This window comes from Coregonus lavaretus, assembly GCF_964263955.1.
Source record: "Coregonus lavaretus genome assembly, chromosome: 10".
NCBI lineage: Eukaryota > Metazoa > Chordata > Actinopteri > Salmoniformes > Salmonidae > Coregonus > Coregonus lavaretus.
Genome location: NC_139997.1, coordinates 11,735,899 through 11,755,369, shown reverse-complemented (window position 1 = coordinate 11,755,369; position 19,471 = coordinate 11,735,899). Strand labels below are relative to the sequence as shown.

The 19,471-nt window shown below is 44.1% G+C and overlaps 1 protein-coding gene across 1 annotated transcript; it reads left to right on the top strand.

Annotated features, from left to right (window-relative positions):
- The first annotated feature begins 266 nt into the window (after positions 1-266).
- LOC311135681 (thrombospondin-4-B-like) lies at positions 267-18,081 on the top strand. Its single transcript, XM_084169704.1, has 22 exons — positions 267-545; positions 3,625-3,822; positions 4,325-4,572; positions 5,110-5,209; positions 6,546-6,628; positions 6,729-6,780; positions 7,019-7,170; positions 7,287-7,424; positions 8,168-8,245; positions 8,523-8,675; positions 9,255-9,359; positions 9,619-9,726; positions 10,296-10,455; positions 13,691-13,809; positions 13,966-14,018; positions 14,382-14,575; positions 15,314-15,492; positions 15,595-15,643; positions 15,757-15,953; positions 16,677-16,849; positions 16,973-17,112; positions 17,288-18,081. The coding sequence occupies exons 1-22, from the start codon at positions 467-469 to the stop codon at positions 17,347-17,349; spliced, it is 2,820 nt and encodes a 939-aa protein (XP_084025830.1). The 5' UTR covers positions 267-466; the 3' UTR covers positions 17,350-18,081.
- Positions 18,082-19,471: the final 1,390 nt, after the last annotated feature.

The following is a 19,471-nucleotide window of genomic DNA, read 5'->3' as shown; positions in this document are numbered from 1 at the left end:
GCTGCCCATAACGAGGTCCTGAACCATGGAAGAACCACTGCATGCATACACACACACACACACACAGAGACACAGACACAGACACGGAAACACACACACCCACAAACACAAACACAAACGCACACACACATCCATGGGAGCCAATACGGTGGAGAATGTCTTGGTCACTCCTCTGCATGTGGCTGTCTGAAGAAAGCTTAAACCATCTCTGGCCCTGCTCCTCCTCCTCAGTCAGCCTACCCGTCCACCCAGTCAGCCACACACACAGACAGCAGCTGTTCCGTGCCTCACTATGACAGCCTAGCCTAGCCTCACCTCTATCTCTACTGTGAGCCACACACACCACACACACACCACACACACACATCCCAGGCAACAAACAGTACAGGAGGACCAAGAGCACCACTCTGCCTGATAAGGATCAGTCTCTCCAGAGAAACAGGTCTGGGAACAGTGAGAGGACAGAATGGGACTGTGGACGACGCTGATCGTGGCTTCGCAGCTGATCTTGAACCTGTGTTCAGAGGTGGGAGCCCAGGGCTCAGGTGAGTGTAGCCGATAATGATTTTTTTTTATTATTACTGAATGTGATGCCTATATGATCTTAATGTGGTCATTGAAGTCTATTGAAACCATACAATTGCACCACAAAGTACTTTTAAGTTATCGCTTTGTAATCACAGGATACAACAGCTAAAAGTTACAATTCGACAATTTGATCTTAGCCAAAGACAGACAGTTTAATTTGACACACAGACCGACTGTGATGTCATCTTCAGATGCCTCTTATCAGTCTACTAAAGCTCTCAGCACTCTACCTCAGAGGATTCCAATCGAGAACCATGAAGCTCTGAGGTAATGATTGATCTAACAGACACTGTGATTGAGAATATCATAGGTAACAAAATCTGTCAACACAAAATCAATATTGCTCTTCTTTACATTGCAATCACCATTGTACCTGTTTTTTTATTTTTTATTTTGCAAAATGAGAATATCATATTAATTCGCACTCAAGCCAATATACACAAAGGCCTAGACATGACATTTGATACTCGGTTGGGTAAGAATAAATGTTCTGATAAATAGTCCTCTGTGTCCTGTGTGTTGAGAAGATTGAAAAGACATGCTTCATAAGAATGTTGTGTACTGACTTTAGAGTGAGGGAGAGTAAGAGGTGATGACTGAGATGTGACCGCTGTAGTAATTGAGTGTGTGTGCGTGTGCGTGTGTGTTTAGTGTACTGCCTGAACTGGTTGACTTGGTTCACTGGTATCTCTGTGACTCTGAGAGGGAGGTGGGGGGGAGGGGGAGGGGGAGGGGGGGGGGGGGGTCTGGAGTCTGGATCTGATTTAAAAACCCAGCTACAACACACACATGGGAATAATCACTAATGGTCTGCATGCAATACTGGAATCTGAAAACACACACACACACACACATGCACCACAACACACAGGGCTTTTAAAATGGCATCTGCACTGAGGTACAGGCCATAACTGTCACTGATTGTGAGAGATATTATTTTACAAATATATTCACAGCTGCACTGCACACAGTTGTCTCCATTGATAAATAGTAAACATTTTACTCACTAGCAGTTCATACAAATATACATTATTGGCAATTATTGCATGAGGTTTTACTATAAACAAGAAAAAGGTTGGATTTATTGAGTAAATTGTCAATCACCTGCCTTGTGTTTACAGTAAACCTTTGTTCTGACCTATAATATATGCCATTTAGCAGACGCTTTTATCCAAAGTGACTTACAGTCATGCATGCATACATTTTTCATGTGGGTGGCCCCGGGAATCGAACCCACAATCCTGGTGGTGCAATTACCATGCTCTACCAACTGAGCCATACAGGACTTAAATGGATTGTCAACCTATCAAGGCACAATATATATATATCAGACTACAATGACACCGTTTTTTTATTATTATCTACTGCATCAAGGTGATTTTATTGTCACTTTATGACTTTATGCGACTTTTTGTGGTTGTTAATGTCACTTTTAGTCATGTGTGTGATACTGTATGTGAGCCGTTCAGGCGAATTTAAGGTGGATTTGGTTTCATGAGGAAATCCTGACACACACATGGCCCTGAGTCTGAAACATAGATGGAAGAGAGAGTGTGTGTATACTGTGTCTAAACAGACAGATGAGGATAGAAAACGAGTTGGTTTGTTTAGATTGTTGTGTTGGTGCACCCCCCAATCCCAGCGTGCAGGCCAAGTCACACTGAACCATACAGACATCTATATGTTAGTGTTTGGCTAACCTCCCTCCTCAGGTGAGGGGGACAATGGTGATGCTGAAGCCTTCCACAAGCCAGTCCTGTCAGTGTGTTTGTAAAGGTGAGATTGAGTGCAGGAAAGGAAAAGGAGCCTCCAGTCACGTTTAACCACACACCTTTAAAATCCCCCCGTGCTGCTCCCTGGTGAGCTGGAACAGATTGAGGCCAGGCTAGGCAGGGGGAACGGGAGGAAAGAAGAAAGATGTCTGAAGCTGACAGACACAGATGGAAGCCCACGCACGCACACACACTGAGAAGAAGGGAGATGAGAGCAATTTTCTGGAAGCATTTGGGAGCAATTTGGTGCGTGCCTTCACGACAGTGTGCCTTGTAGACGGCTGCTAGGGCACTTGTGTATTCATGTAGGGTCTCAGACTGGCGGGGAGGGATTCAAGATACATCCTCCTGAGGTCTGCTGTGTCCCGGAGTGACTTTATTGGACTAGAATTGTAACCTTGAGCTTAACTCTTCAGTGGCTTCTACTTTCCACTCCCTGAGCACTCAGTACAGTACAGTCTATCCATATTTATCTAATGCTATTTTTGTGGTAAAATCGTCAAGCAAAAGACCCACAGGGTTATTTCCACTGAGACAAACTCATTCTGATCTTGATCTTCCAGCCCATCCTAGTCTACTGACATAAAGTATCCCCTCGGGACATCAAATCTAGTAGCTCAAGAACGATCAAAATACCATACATTCTGATAAAAGTGAAAATGTTTTACCCCAAACTCATATTCTGCCTCATCAACAACAAGCCTACTCTCTCATGACGACCAGCATATTCTCAGCACTTTAAAACCTCTAGCTCAGCAATCATCAACATTCAGGTCAAAGTGGTCAAGTGGATTCTGCAGGGCAGGCAATGTAACATTTCTCCCCAGCTAGCCAAACTCATTGTGATGTTCCAGCCCAGTTTAGTCTATAAAGTATTGACGTGCACTTTCCCCACGATACATCCAAAACACCTTGCTCAATAACAATCCTATTAATCTACTCAGGCGTCTTTATTCTCACTGTACTGAGCAGCAGAACTTTACTTTGTTACTTTACTTTATTTCCCCTCAAAGATTACTTTATTTTACTTGACTTTATGTTTCCCTTTACAGTTATTTTACTTGACTTTATGTTTCCCTTTACAGTTATTTTACTTGACTTTATGTTTCCCTTTACAGTTATTTTATTTTACAGTTCCCTTTACAGTTATTGTACTTGACATTTCCATTTCCCTTTACCTTTATTTTACTTTACGTTTCCCTTTACAGTTATTTTACTTTACAATTCCCTTTACAGTTATTTTACGTAATTTTTTCCTCTGTAGTGTATGATCTCCTCAATTCCCCGGACTGTCTGCCAGACCTGCTGCAGGGTGGCCTGGTGGAGCAGGGGGTGAATGAGGCTTTCATCCTCACCACCTTCAAGCTGCAGCCCAAGACTGGCACCACAGTGTTCGGCCTGTACAACCCCCGGGACAACAGCAAGTACTTTGAGTTTACCGTGCTGGGGAAACTCAACAGAGGTAACGGGTAGGAAGGAGAGGCAGGGGCGTCATGCCCATTGAAACACTGAAAATATAGAAGATATTGTTTCTTTTACTCATTATTAATTCAAAGATATCGATTTTTGGGCACCAGTGCCCCTCAAAGAAATTAGGTGCACAACGCCTCAGGGGAGAAGGATGCATAATATATTGGTCTGAATGCACTTTTCTGTACTATGTCAAATTAAATAACATTTTAATTGTCACATGCTTTGTAAACAACAGGTGTAGACTAACAGTGAAAAGACTCTTAGTTCTCTCTCTCTCTCTTTTCATTTAATTTGTGTTTAAAAATCATTATTTTCTCTCTCTGCTTCTACATTATTCATGAATTCACTTCATTGACACATTTGCTGTGATTCCCTCTCCATCTCACGTCCTTTTCCCTTAACTACCACCTCTCTCTCTCTCTCTCTCTCTCTCTCTCTCTCTCTCTCTCTCTCTCCCTCCCTCCCTCCCTCCCTCCCTCCCTCCCTCCCAGCTGTGCTGCGTTACCTGAGGAGTGATCGGAGGATGAGCTCTGTGACCTTCAACAACATCCTGCTGGCGGATGGTCAGCGCCACCACCTCCTTTTCCACCTGAAGGGCTTGCAGCAGGGACCCGGGGGGGTGGAGCTACACCTGGACTGCAGGCTGGTGGAGACAGTCCGGGACCTCCCCTCCGTGTTTCAGGGCCTGCCTGCAGGCTACGGTGTGGTGGAGCTGAAGAGCATGCAGGGCAAAGCAGAGGTGATGTTAATGGATGTATCTCAAATAACACCATATTCCTTTTATAGAGCACTTATTTTGACCATTGACCACAGGTACCCAGACCATTGCTTTTGTTGACTTTGTACTCAGGGAAACCATGAGTGATGTCACTTATTTACTCCTAGATCCTCCTTCCAAATTCAAATGACCCAAACCCCCTAGCCTGGGTGCCAGATAGTCTGATTCTGCTTTGGTCAAATCCTTGTCCCTCGAAAATTAGAGTTGGCTACAGCAGGTACAAATCTGGAAACCAGGAAACAAATTTGGTAACCACCTTATCCTAATCCAAACAAACCCATCCATCAGCATTCAGCACTGATTCTCTGTAGCTCAGCTGGTAGAGCACGGCGCTTGTAACGCCAGGGTAGTGGATTCGATCCCTGGGACCACCCATACACAAAAATGTATGCACGCATGACTGTAAGTCGCTTTGGATAAAAGCGTCTGCTAAATGGCATATTACTATATTATTATTCCAACTAATGCGTCCCTGTTGTTGGACTTCTTCACAAACAGGAAGAGCTGGAGGAGCTGAAACTAGTGGTGGGAGACACGTTTGAGAACGTAGCCTCTCTTCAAAACTGCCACCAACAAGGAGACTCAGTGCAGACTCTGGGTAAGAGTTGATTTAGTCTCTAGTACTGTCTAGTTTACACAGACAAAAACTTTTAGAGGAAAGGCTTTTTCTTCTTGTTTTTTTAAAAACTGTTTTTCATGCAAATAAATGGTGATAGAATGCTCATATATACACTACCAGTCAAAAGTTTGGACACACCTACTCATTCAAGGGTTTTTCTTTATTTTTTACAATTGTTTACATTGTAGAACAATAGTGAAGACATCAAAACTATGAAATAACACATATGGAATCATGTAGTAACCAGAAGAGTGTTAAACAAATCAAAATATATTTTATATTTGAGATTCTTCAAAAGTAGCCACCCTTTGCCTTGATGACAGCTTTGCACACTCCTGGCATTCTCTCAACCAGCTTCATGAGGTAGTCACCTGGAATGCATTTCAATTAACAGGTGTGCCTTCTTAAAAGTTAATTTGTGGAATTTCTTTCCTTCTTAATGCGATTGAGCCAATCAGTTGTGTTGTGACAAGGTAGGGGGGGGGGGGGGGGGTATACAGAAGATAGCCCTATTTGGTAAAAGACCAAGTCCATATTATGGCAAGAACAGCTCAAATAAGCAAAGAGAAACGACAGTCCATCATTACATTAAGACATGAAGATCAGTCAATATGGAACATTTCAAGAACTTTGAAAGTTTCATCAACTGCAGTCGTAAAAACCATCAAGCGCTATGATGAAATTGGCTCTCATGAGGACCGCCACAGGAATGGATTACCTCTGCTGCAGAGGATAAGTTCATTAGAGTTACCAGCCTCAGAAATTGCAGCCCAAATAAATACTTCACAGAGTTCAAGTAACAGACACATCTCAACATCATGGTCGAATTGCTGCAAAGAAACCACTACTAAAGGACACCAATAATAAGAAGAGACCTGCTTGGGCCAAGAAACACAAGCATATGTGGGAACTCCTTCGAGACTGTTGGAAAAGCATTCTAGGTGAAGCTGGTTGAGAGAATGCCAAGAGTGTGCAAAGCTGTCATCAAGGCAAAGGGTGGCTATTTGAAGAATCTCAAATATAAAATATATTTAGATTTGTTTAACACTTTTTTGGTTACTACATGATTCCATATGTGTTATTTCATAGTTTTGATGTCTTCACTATTATTCTACAGTGTAAAAAATAGTAAAAATAAAGAAAAACCATTGAATGGGTAGGTTTGTCCAAACTTTTGACTGGTACTGTATGTCTCTACTGTCAAATTCACACAAAAACAACAGTTACTGTAGATTGAGGGTAGTTTAAACAAGAACCCCCTCTCGAGTCTGTTGGTATGACCAATGTTCTTTTCCAATGCTGCTCTCCTTTGCAGGGGTCAACACAAAGCAGCTGTCTAATCAAATGCTTGATCTCACCAAGGTGATAAATGAGCTAAAAGATGTCCTCATTCAGCAGGTAACTATAGTGTTCAAGCTCATCTGGGAGCTATTAAACTGTACCTCCTGACTCACTGAGACCATAAAAACTAAAAACATGTTTTTGTTGCTTTCTAAAGGTCAAAGAGACATCTTTTCTCAGAAACACCATCTCTGAGTGCCAGGCTTGTGGTAAGAACATCCACCACCACCATTATATTACAAATTATGTATTAAAGTTCTGTTATATGTTGTTTATAGATTGGGCCAATAGCTTTTTCCTGACCATGAGGAAAATCCCTGGGCCCAAGTAATAAAACTAGTTTGAAGCATGTTCACTTATAACACATTCATTACTAATACATGAGAAGCCACTGGTATTGTGGAAACGACTGTTATAAAAATATATTTCCTCTGGGTGTCTTTGAAGGACTGGGAGGAAGCGAAGTCATGAAGCCAAAGTGTGCCCCTGGCGTTTGTTTCCGTGGCGACATGTGTATTGAGACGGAGGACGGGGTTGAGTGTGGACCCTGTCCTGATGGATACACAGGGGACGGCTTCAGCTGTGATGATGTGGATGAGGTAGGGTGTGTGTGTGTGTGTTATGTGCAGGTGCATGTGTGTTCACTATATGTATTTGTATGGCTGTAATAATTCTGAAATACTAACCAAGCGTCGTCTTCCGTCTCTCTCTCCAGTGTCAGCTTAACCCTTGCTTCCCCGGGGTGAAGTGTGTGAACACGGCTCCAGGGTTCCGCTGTGAAGCCTGTCCTCTGGGCTACTCTGGTCTGGCTGTGGAAGGGGTGGGAGTGGTCTACGCACAGACAAACAAACAGGTCTGTCAACATCACCAAATACACTCAAGGTCTCCAGGTCAGTCAACATCACTAAATACAGTCAAGGTCTCCAGGTCAGTCAACATCACCAAATACACTCAAGGTCTCCAGGTCAGTCAACATTACCCAATACAGTCAAGGTCTCCAGGTCAGTCAACATCACCAAATACAGTCAAGGTCTCCAGGTCAGTCAACATCACCAAATACACTCAAGGTCTCCAGGTCAGTCAACATCACCAAATACAGTCAAAGTCTCCAGGTCAGTCAACCTCACCAAATACAGTCAAGGTCTCCAGGTCAGTCAACATCACCAAATATACTCAAGGTCTCCAGGTCAGTCAACATCACCAAATACAGTCAAGGACTCCAGATCAGTCAACATCACCAAATACAGTCAAGGTCTCCATGTCAGTCAACATCACCAAATACAGTCAAATTCTCCAGGTCAGTCAACATCACCAAATACAGTCAAGGTCTCCAGGTCAGTCAACATCACCAAATACAGTCAAGGTCTCCATTTTAATTTGGTAAAAGAAAAAGCTGCACACTCTAGTAGGTCTGTTGTAATAATTTATTCACCAACGTTTCGACAGGAAGCTGTCTTCCTCCATTTCAATTCAGTCAATGGACAATTCAAGAAGATTAATTTAAATGAAATGTACCCCTACCCACCCATGGAACACCTTTTCAAGATATGTATCATAATAATCATCTCCGGTTTTGTATTTTATACGGTCTCTTAGGTCTGTGATGACATCGACGAGTGCAAAGAAGCCAACAACGGACGGTGCACCGCTAACTCTCTCTGTCACAACTCTGCGGTAAGGACTGAGTGTCTGTCGCCAGATCGTTTTGTTTCTTCAGCCAATTCCTGACCTTTGTTATCATACAACAGAAAAAGCACAAACAGATCAGGCACCAGGCTAGTATCTGATAGCCTGGAATAAAAACGGAATATCACTCATTTAAACAATAGTGCAAGGAGGGAACAATGTTAACTGGATTCCAAATATGTCAGGTGGGGTCCTATGGATCACAAACTGGCCTCCATTGACAGAACTCTCTCTCATTGCCTGTTCCCCTACATTCTCCCTATAGGGTTCATATGTCTGTGGGGGGTGTAAGACAGGATACACAGGAGACCAGGTGAAGGGCTGTAAGCCAGAGAGGAGCTGTGGTAACAGTCTGACCAACCCCTGTGATGTCAACGCCCAGTGTTTCCAAGAAAGAGACGGCTCCATCACCTGTCAGGTGGGGTCCTATGGATCACAAACTGGCCTCCATTGACAGAACTCTCTCTCACACACACACACGCGCACACAAACGAATGATACACACATGCACGCATACACACCCAACATAAAAATTAAAAAATAGGCCAGACTTACACAAACTGCCTTCTACACACACACACACGCAAACTCACGCAAACACACACACACACACACGCACACATGCAAATACACGCACACACACAGAAATGCAAACACACACACACACACGCACTCACGCAAACACTCACACACACAAACACACACACACACAAACACACACACACACACAAACACACACACACGCAAACACACACACGCGTGCACACACACACAAACGAATGATACACACATGCACACATACACACCCAACATAAAAAAAAAAAAATAGGCCAGACTTACACAAACTGCCTTCTACACACACGCAAACACACACACACACACACACAAGCAAAACACAAACACAAACATGCACACACGCAAACATGCACACACGCAAACACGCAAACACGCACACACACACTGTCTCTTAAGTGTTCTCTCTTCTTTCTCCTGTCAGTGTGGGATTGGCTGGGCTGGTAATGGCTACCTATGTGGAAAGGACACAGACATTGATGGATACCCTGATGAGAAACTCAAGTGCAAGGATATGCTTTGTAAAAAGGTAACCATGACAACACAACAAATACAACTATCCTGGGATAAACGGCACGTCTCTCTTTGCATGCCTTCCTCTCTCTCTCTCTCTCTCTCTCTCTCTCTCTCTCTGTCTCTCTCTCTCTGCATCCCCAACTGTCCCTTCTCCCCTCTCTCACTCCCTCTTCCCCTCCTCTCCCTTTTCCCTCCCTCCATCTTCTTTTGATGGTGTGTCTGTTAAAGGGATAACCATAAATCTGTCAATAAATAAATCTGTCTGTTGTCAGGATAACTGCATGCGCGTTCCCAACTCTGGCCAAGAGGATGCTGACAAGGACGGACAAGGAGACGCTTGTGACGACGACGCTGATGGAGACGGTATTCTGAATGAACAGGTAGAACTTTATATGCAGGTAGACCTTACATCTTTACACACACACACACAGCCCCCTCACCCACACTCTCTCAAATAAAATTGAATCAAATGTATTTAGAAAGCCCTTTTTACATCAGCAGATGTCACAAAGTGCTTATACAGAAACCCAGCCTAAAACCCCAAACAGCAAGCAATGCAGATGTAGAAGCACGGTGGCTAGGAAAACTCCCTAGAAAGGCAGGAACCTAGGAAGAAACCTAGAGAGGAACCAGGCTTTGCGGGGTGGCCAGTGCCGGGTGGAGGTTATAAGAGTACATGGCCATTAAGGCCAGATCATTCTTCAAGATGTTCAAACGTTCATAGATGACCAGCAGGGTCAAATAATAATCACAGTGGTTGTAGAGGGTGCAACAGGTCAGCACCTCAGGAGAGAGAGAGAGAGAGAGAGAGAGAGAGAGAGAGAGAGAGAGAGAGAGAGAGAGAGAGAGAGAGAGAGAGAGGAGAATTAGAGGACACCGGTTAAGACAGGAGAATTTCACCAGATAGGACAGACTGACCCTAGCCCCTCTGTGCCCCTCTCCCATGCAGGATAACTGCTGGCTGAAGCCTAACGTGGACCAGAGGAACAGTGACAAGGACAGCCATGGTGACGCCTGTGACAACTGTCGTACGGTGGAGAACCCTGATCAGAGGGACACTGACAGTGACGGGAAAGGAGACGCCTGCGATGATGACATGGATGGAGACGGTACAGCGACACATCACTACCACCTAGCTACAGTCTGTCACAGTAGTCTGTTCCAACAGCCGCTTGTCTAGAATCCTTGAACATACAGTGCCACCAAACACCTACCCTACAATGACCCAATGATTTATATACTAGAGGAGTGGAGGGGGTGTTGTTTTGAAGCCACAGCGCCTCCATCTTGGCATTCCCCCAATATTGTAAAAAATATTTTGGAAGCTATAGAAATGCATTAATTAATATCTACATTCATTCTTTCCACGTTAATTATATTACAGACACCTTAATGCATACTTTTAAAATATATTATTTGAGCTAAACATAAAAAATTATATATATTTAAAAAAAAAAATACAAAACATTATATTGTTACATTCCCCACTACAAAACAAAACTTAAATACATGTACTTTTGTCCTTTATTTAATTGAAATACTGTAGAATTCTACTCATTGATATGGAGGACTGCTCCTTCTGGGGAGTGCCAATATGGCCGACCGAAGGCTTCAAAGCCTCTCACTGACCAACACATAGCATCAGCAATCCAGGGTTTATATACATCATTGCCCCGACCCCATTACTAAAATCACCTCTTAAGTTAACACAAACATACAGTATGCCTTTATCCTCCTTACTCTTTAATACTGTAGATGACTGTCTGGGTTTCTTTTTATAGACCCTGTCTACAGACGGCTTGACCTTTATGCTACGACCACAGTACTGTTGCTTCCCTGAGATAAATGAGAAATGACACACACAGGGCCTACTGTATTCGCTAGCACAGACTGGAATACGTTCCGGGATTCTTCCGATGGCATTGAGGAGTACACCACATCAGCCACTGGCTTCATCAATAAGTGCATCGATGAGCCATGGATTACAGGCAACATCAGCACTGAGCTAAAGGGTAGAGCTGCCGCTTTCAAGGAGCGGGACTCTAACCCGGAAGCTTATAAGAAATCCCGCTATAACCTCCAACGAACCATCAAACAGGCAAAGCATCAATACAGGACTAAAATCGAATCGTACTACACCGGCTCCGACGCTCGTCGGATGTGCCAGGCCTTGCAAACTATTACAGACTACAAAGGGAAGCACAGCCGCGAGCTGCCCAGTGACACGAGCCTACCAGACGAGTGTGATCACGCTCTCCGTAGCCGATGTGAGTAAGACCTTTAAACAGGTCAACATTCCCAAGGCCGCAGGGCCCTACGGATTACCATGACGTGTACTCCGAGCATGCGCTGACCAACTAGCAGGTGTCTTCACTGACATTTTCAACCTCTCCCTATCTGAGTCTGTAATACCAACATGTTTCAAGCAGACCACCATAGTCCCTGCGCCCAAGAACACTAAGGTAGCTGGTCATGGCTCACATCAACACCATTATCCCAGAAACCTTAGACCCACTCCAATTTGCATACCGCCCCAAAATATCCACAGATGATGCAATCTCTATTGCGCTCCACACTGCCCTTTCACACCTATGTGAGAATGCTATTAATTGACTACAGCTCAGCATTCAACACCATAGTGCCCTCAAAGCTCATCACTAAGCTAAGGACCTTGGGACTAAACACCTCCCTCTGCAACTGGATCCTGGATTTCCTGACGGGCCGTCCCAAGGTGGTAAGGGTAGGTAACAACACATCCGCCACGCTGATCCTCAACACGGGGGCCCCTCAGGGGTGCGTGCTCAGTCCCCTCCTGTGCTCCCTGTTCACTCATGACTGCATGGCCAGGCACGACTCTAACGCCATCATTAAGTTTGCCGATGACACAAGAGTGGTAGGCCTGATCACAGACAATGACGAGACAGCCTATAGGGAGGAGGTCAGAGACCTGGCCGTGTGGTGCCAGGACAACAACCTCTCCCTCAACGTGATCAAGACAAAGGAGATGATTGTGGACTACAGGAAAAGAAGAGGACTGAGCACGCCCCCATTCTCATCGACGGGGCTGTAGTGGAGCAGGTTGAGAGCTTCAAGTCCACATCACCAACAAACTATCATGGTCCAAACACACCAAGACAGTCATGAAGAGGGCACGACAAAACCTATTCCCCCTAAGGAGACTGAAAATATTTGGCATGGGTCCTCAGATCCTCAAAAGGTTCTACAGCTCCACCATCGAGAGCATCATGACTGGTTGCATCACCGCCTGGTATGGCAATTGCTCGGCTTCCGACAGCAAGGCACTACAGAGGGTAGTGCGTACGGCCCAGTACATCACTGGGGCCAAGCTTCCTGCCATCCAGGACCTCTATACCAGGTGGTGTCAGAGTAAGGCCCTAAAGATTGTCAAAGACTCCAGCCACCCTAGTCATAGACTGTTCTCTCTGCTACCGGAGCGTGAGCGGTACCGGAGCGCCAAGTCTAGGTCCAAGAGGCTTCTAAACAGCTTCTACCCCCAAGCCATAAGACTCCTGAACATCTAATGAAATGGCTACCCAGACTATTTGCATTGCCCCCCCCCCCCCTCCATATTTTACGCTGCTGCTACTCTCTGTTTACTATCTATGCATAGTCACTTTAATAACTCTACCTACATGTACATATTACCTCAATTACCTCGACTAACCGGTGCCCCCGCACATTGACTCGGTACCGGTACCCCCTGTATATAGCCTCGCTATTGTTATTTGTACTGCTGCTCTTTAATTATTTGTTACTTTTATTTCATATAATTTTATATTGTATTTTTTTGTGTGATTTGTTTTGGTATTCTTTCTAAAAACTGCATTGTTGGTTAAGGGCTTGTAAGTAAGCATTTCACAGTAAGGTCTACACCTGTTGTATTCAGCGCATTTGACAAATATAATTTGATTTGATTTGATTTGATTTCAACAGTTCACACAGATGCCAAATGCAACAGTGCCTCCCAGTGGCACAACTAGTGAACTATTAGAAACAGCATATCAATGGAAACAGAATCATGCAGTTTGCTTTTAAATCCCAATGCATTGATTCAACGTCAGTGGTTAAGCCTTCAAATCATATAAATCATGTTTTATGATTTTCTCATGGGCCATACTTCACTTTTTGAATGTATCCCTTGGAGATTCACAGATGTTCTAAATTTGAAATATCCGTTCATACGTCACAAAGCAGTGCTCCTGAAAGAGTCCACTTGAAGCTGAAGCACTCTCATGTATTTCACCAACACTTCTGCAAAGTGGTGGGATACTATTGGTCAGATAACTTTACAAACTCAATCTTTGTAATTGAATTGGTCTCCAGGCTTGAAGAACTTCCTGGATAACTGCCAGCGGGTGGTGAACCGGGACCAGTTAGACCGGGATGGAGACGGAGTGGGAGATGCCTGTGACAGCTGCCCTGATATCCCTAATCCTAACCAGGTCAGACTGCCTCCACAGGCCTCCATTAGGGCACTGAGACCTGTTCAGTTTACAGATATAAAATTGGATATGGAGCAACTGAACTGTCCTACCCTGTCTTAAATATTATACTGAGTGGTCAAAAAGTGTTTTAACAAATCTGTGCTCTAATTTTAGTCCGACATCGACCATGACCTGGTTGGGGATTCTTGTGACACAAACCAAGACAGGTACAAGAGGAAACATCTTTTAAAATTATCTGACTTGAGAAAAAGTATGCTCTTAAAATATCCACTTCATGATTTCATTGATTTAGTCAATTCATGATTGCAGTGGTCAATATTTCCATTTATTTTGACGAATATTAATATTTTACTGTATATTTTAGTATACTGTGCATAAACTAGGTTTCCAGTCCAATGTTATTTAACTGCCAGCCATTCCCTACTAGCCTGAGTTCCAGATCTGTTTATGCTGTCTTGTCAACTCCTTGCTGTCGACAAGACAGCACAAACAGATCTGGGACTCAGACTAAATCCATACATGTGATCTTTTCTGTCCCTCCTCCCTGTGTGTCACCCCCTGTTCTGTAGTGATGGTGACGGTCACCAGGACACCAAGGACAACTGTCCCAACGTGATCAACAGCTCCCAGCTGGACACAGACAAAGACGGCCTGGGGGATGAGTGTGACGATGACGATGACAACGACAGCATCCCTGACTTCCTGCCACCGGGACCCGACAACTGCAGACTGGTGCCCAACCTCGACCAGCTGGATGAGAACAGTCAGTCTTTAATATTTATTTCACACGATTTACTTTCCCGCTTCAACCAAATTGCCCAGCAATGGGACAATAATGCTTTTCTGAATCTGAATGTGAATTCTTGAGTTATCACCTAAAAGCCTGGTGATCCAGTCTGTTTGTGCTTTGGCCAACTCCTCTCTGTGTTAGTTTGTGTCCTGACAAACAGACAGTAAATGGTGTGACAACTGTAGAAGAGTATGGGACCAGACTGCATTTTAAGTGGAAGTAAAACACAAGAAAGTGAACACCTATGCACTAACAAGGTTTTCCATCAAATAAAATGTAATGTTATTTGTCACATGCTTCGTAAGCAACAGGTGTAGACTAACAGTGAAAATTCTTACTTCACATTCAGCTTTGACACCTGCAAAAAAAAAAAAAAAGTTGCTTAATTGGTCTACTACTGTACCATTCATCACCATTGACCATTGACATTCAACCAGTTTGCGGCAGGTAGCCTAGTGGTTAAGAGTGTTGGGCCAGTAATCTAAAGGTTGCTGGTTCAAATCTCTGAGCCAACTAGGTGAATAATCTGTCGATGTGCCCTTGAGCAAGGTACTTAACCCTAATTGCACCTGTATGTCACTCTGGATAAGAGCGTCTGCTAAAATTTAAAAATGTAACCAACCTGAAACTCTCCACTTTACCAGTGTATTGTCTATGCTTAGAACCTTACTGGCCATCATTTCTAAGCGTTTGTGTATTCTCTCCTCCCAGATGACGGTGTTGGAGATGTGTGTGAGTCAGACTTTGACCAGGACAAGGTGATTGACAGGATAGACAACTGCCCAGAGAACGCTGAGGTCACTCTGACAGACTTCAGAGCCTATCAGACGGTGGTGCTGGACCCGGAGGGCGACGCCCAGATTGACCCCAACTGGGTGGTACTTAATCAGGTCAGATGGTCATTTACTGGATGGACTTACAAAACAATAAGTTCAACATGGCAGAAATGCTTTGACTTTGTCAACATGATTGACATTTAATCTCTCAAACAGGGAATGGAGATTGTGCAGACCATGAACAGTGACCCTGGACTTGCTGTGGGTAAGAAAGACTTCTAAATCGTTATCAGGTATCGTACCATGTTATCTTATATGGTATTGTATCAAGTCGTATCCTATTTTATCGTGACATTTTTGTTGTGTTGTGCTCCCAAGGTTACACTGCATTCAGTGGGGTGGACTTTGAGGGGACGTTCCATGTGAACACGGTGACTGACGATGACTACGCAGGCTTCATCTTCGGCTACCAGGACTCTTCCTCCTTCTACGTGGTCATGTGGAAACAGACTGAGCAGACCTACTGGCAGGCGACACCCTTCAGAGCAGTGGCCGAGCCTGGCATCCAGCTCAAGGTGTGTGTGTGTGTGTGTGTGTGTGTGTGTGTGTGTGTGTGTGTGTGTGTGTGTGTGTGTGTGTGTGTGTGTGTGTGTGTGTATGTGTGTATGTGTGTGTGTGTGTGTGTGTGTGTGTGTGTGTGTGTGTGTGTGTGTGTGTGTGTGTGTGTGTGTGTGTGTGTGTGTGTGTGTGTGTGTGTGTGAAGTTAGTACAAAAAGACAAAGACAGATTTGGTTTAGGGTGGCTGTTGATTGTACAATTCAACACACACACACGTGTAGTATGGAGAGCCACCCTAAACACAATCTGTCTTGAAAGAACTACTGCCAGGCCACAAAGCAGTGGCCGAGCCTGGCATCCAGCTCAAGGTGTGTGTGTGTGTGTGATTGTGTGTGGGATTGTGTTTTTGAAGTGAGTACGAAAAAACAAAGATGGATTGTGTTTAGGGTGGCTCTGTGCAATTCAACACAAACACGTGTACTGTGGAGAGCACAGGAGGTTGGTAGCACCTTAATTGGGTAGGACGGCTCATGGTAATGGCTGGAGCGGAATAGGTGGAATGGTATCAAATACATTAAACACATGGTTTCCATGTGTTTGATGCCATTCCATTTGCTCCATTCCAGACAGTATTATGAGCCGTCCTCAAATCTGGCTTTGTCTCTTTGTACTTACTTATTTCTTACATTCTCTCCCTCACTATCTCCTCTCTCCATCTCTCTCTCCCTCCCCGTCCCCAGGCTGTGAAGTCTAAGTCGGGTCCAGGGGAGCACCTGAGGAACTCCCTGTGGCACACAGGGGATACAAACGACCAGGTGCGTCTGCTGTGGAAGGACCCCAGGAACGTGGGCTGGAAGGACAAGGTTTCCTACCGTTGGTACCTGCAGCACCGACCCCAGGTCGGATACATCAGGTGAGACAGCTGAGAGAAAAATTGAGAGAGAGAGAGTTTGTGTGAGTCTGATGTGATGTCATCGTTACATCTAATACACAATGGTGTACAACAATGGCTAATGTCTGTTGGGTGTTTGGACAGGGCCCGTTTCTATGAGGGGACAGAGCTGGTGGCTGACTCTGGCGTGACCATCGACACCACCATGAGAGGAGGCCGACTGGGAGTGTTCTGTTTCTCTCAGGAAAACATAATCTGGTCCAACCTAAAGTACCGCTGCAATGGTAAGCAACAGGCTAGTTGAAACGGGTCATTTGAGACGCTCTTTTGTCTTTACTCACACTATTTGTTTTGAACTCAAATTAGTCAAATTCATCAACCAAAGTGGCATCCTTAATTTAACTGACTCTCGGTAGAACTTGACCTTGACCCTTAACCTCTGACCTCTAAACTACACAGATACCATCCCTGGGGACTTCCAGGAGTTCAGCATGCAGCACGGCGTCGTCGACGGTCTCTAAGTATACAGAGAAAGACTGAAAGAGAGACCGTTTCTCCAGATGTGTTTGGAATGTACTGTACGTGGTGTGTGTGTGTACACAGTGGCAATACTGTATGTATGTGATCTGTTTCCATGTCTACATCCTTCCCCGTCAAAAATGGAATCAACTTGTCTTCATGAGTGTTATAATCAGTGTCCTCAGTGCTCTAAATGAGGACTACTAGAGTATGTATGTGATCTGTTTCCATGTCTACATCCTTCCCCGTCAAAAATTGAATCAACTTGTCTTCATGAGTGTTATAATCAGTGTCCTCAGTGCTCTAAATGAGGACTACTGGAGTAAAATACAATTATAGATTTTTTTAGGAAGTCGATTATAATCCATATCAAAAACTTTCAAATTTCATGCATATTACATTTCAAACTTAAAATTTCCTTCATTTTTTGAGCTCAAAGACAGCACAAACAGATCCGGGGCCAGGCCAACTTTCTTGACCCTGTGACCTCAGCCTCACCGGAGGCCTAGTCTTGACCAAGAGTTTTGTTATCAGTGGTTATCATGGCTCCTTAACAAAACTCTCTAGAGGCCAATGGAGAGCGATTTGAAAATGTTTCCCAAATAAACTCTACTCCTCTGCCCGGTTTAAGTCTTAGACGTAGGTGTTTGTAAGTTTAAAATTCATGTTGATTCTTTTATAAGTATAATGTTATCGACAAGAGAATTTCAAATAAACAGAAATGTTATAAGAGATATTGTATCGTGTTTGTTTTGGTCTTATTTATCAGCCTTATTGCATGTGTTTCTCCAGATTTTCATCAGCCAGTTTCTCAGTTCAAGTGGCCGAAAGAATTTGACCACGTTGTTATACATAAAGAGAAGTGAGGAAACAAGGATATTGACCTGTTGACCTAGTATTATTATTATTGGCGGTGACCGTGTGGCACGGGCATCCATAAGGTATGCTAATATATTTTTTAAAAACGAATCTAATCTCATTCCATAGTCACCCTCGTATTTTGGTCAGCAACACGTGACAACGGAGGGCCCTCCGAGCGAGTTGGTAGGGGCGAGGGGGTATGACAAGTTATTAGGCTATGGAACTTCAGTGATAACAAAGTTCTGAGCAACATTATGTGGCTTAATGTGGGAGTGCATTTTGATAGGCCTTCACCAAATGTGTCACTTAAGATCCTAAAACTACTATTCAGGAAAGAGTTTTAAATGGATTTAAGATTGTATTTTTAAGGTTTATTTCACAGATTAACTTTCTATCGTTGAAAAAAAGTTTCACCCCAGCATTGCTGCTCTTACATTCTTGCTCTTGCTGTATAACCCTTTTCATAAGACTCAAAACTACACGAGAAAATATTTCTTCTGAAGGCTCTATCAACAACAGAAAAAGCAACACAAAGCAGGTTTGAAAACAGTTCAGATACTCCTCTAGAATTTGGTCTTTGATCCTTGCACGCTATTGTCTCTCAGCCGTCACCTGCGGCTCCATCACAAAGTTCAAATTAAACTCTTGCTGTGAAACCCCCTCTCATACATTTTGTCCAAACTTGCGTAATAAAACAATGTAACCCCAGCCAAATGAACTGATCTTACCTGACTGTGTTGGTCTTTAGCTTTCATCATTGGATTTCACACACAGGGTTTGTGTCTGAATGAAATGGCATCCTATTACATTTACCAGACGCTCTTATCCAGAGCGACTTACAGTTAGTACATTATATATATATATATATTTTTTCATACTGGCCCCCCCCCGTGGGAATCGAACCCACAACCCTGGCGTTGCAAACGCCATGCTCTACCAACATCCCCTGCAGGCCATTCCCTCCCCTCCCCTACCCTGGACGAATTGTGCGCCGCCCCATGGGTCTCCCGGTCGCGGCCGGCTACGACAGAGCCTGGATTCGAACCAGGATCTCTAGTGGCACAGCTAGCACTGCGATGCAGCGCCTTAGACCACTGCGCCACTCGGGAGGCCAATATGGCCAATACGGCGCTGGTCAAAAGTAGTGCACTATGTAGGGATTAGGGTACAGTTTCAGACACACAGGATAAACCTCTATAAAAAGTGGAGCAGCGACAAACAGAACACAATGGATTGACCTATGATCTGTACTTTAGACTCAGC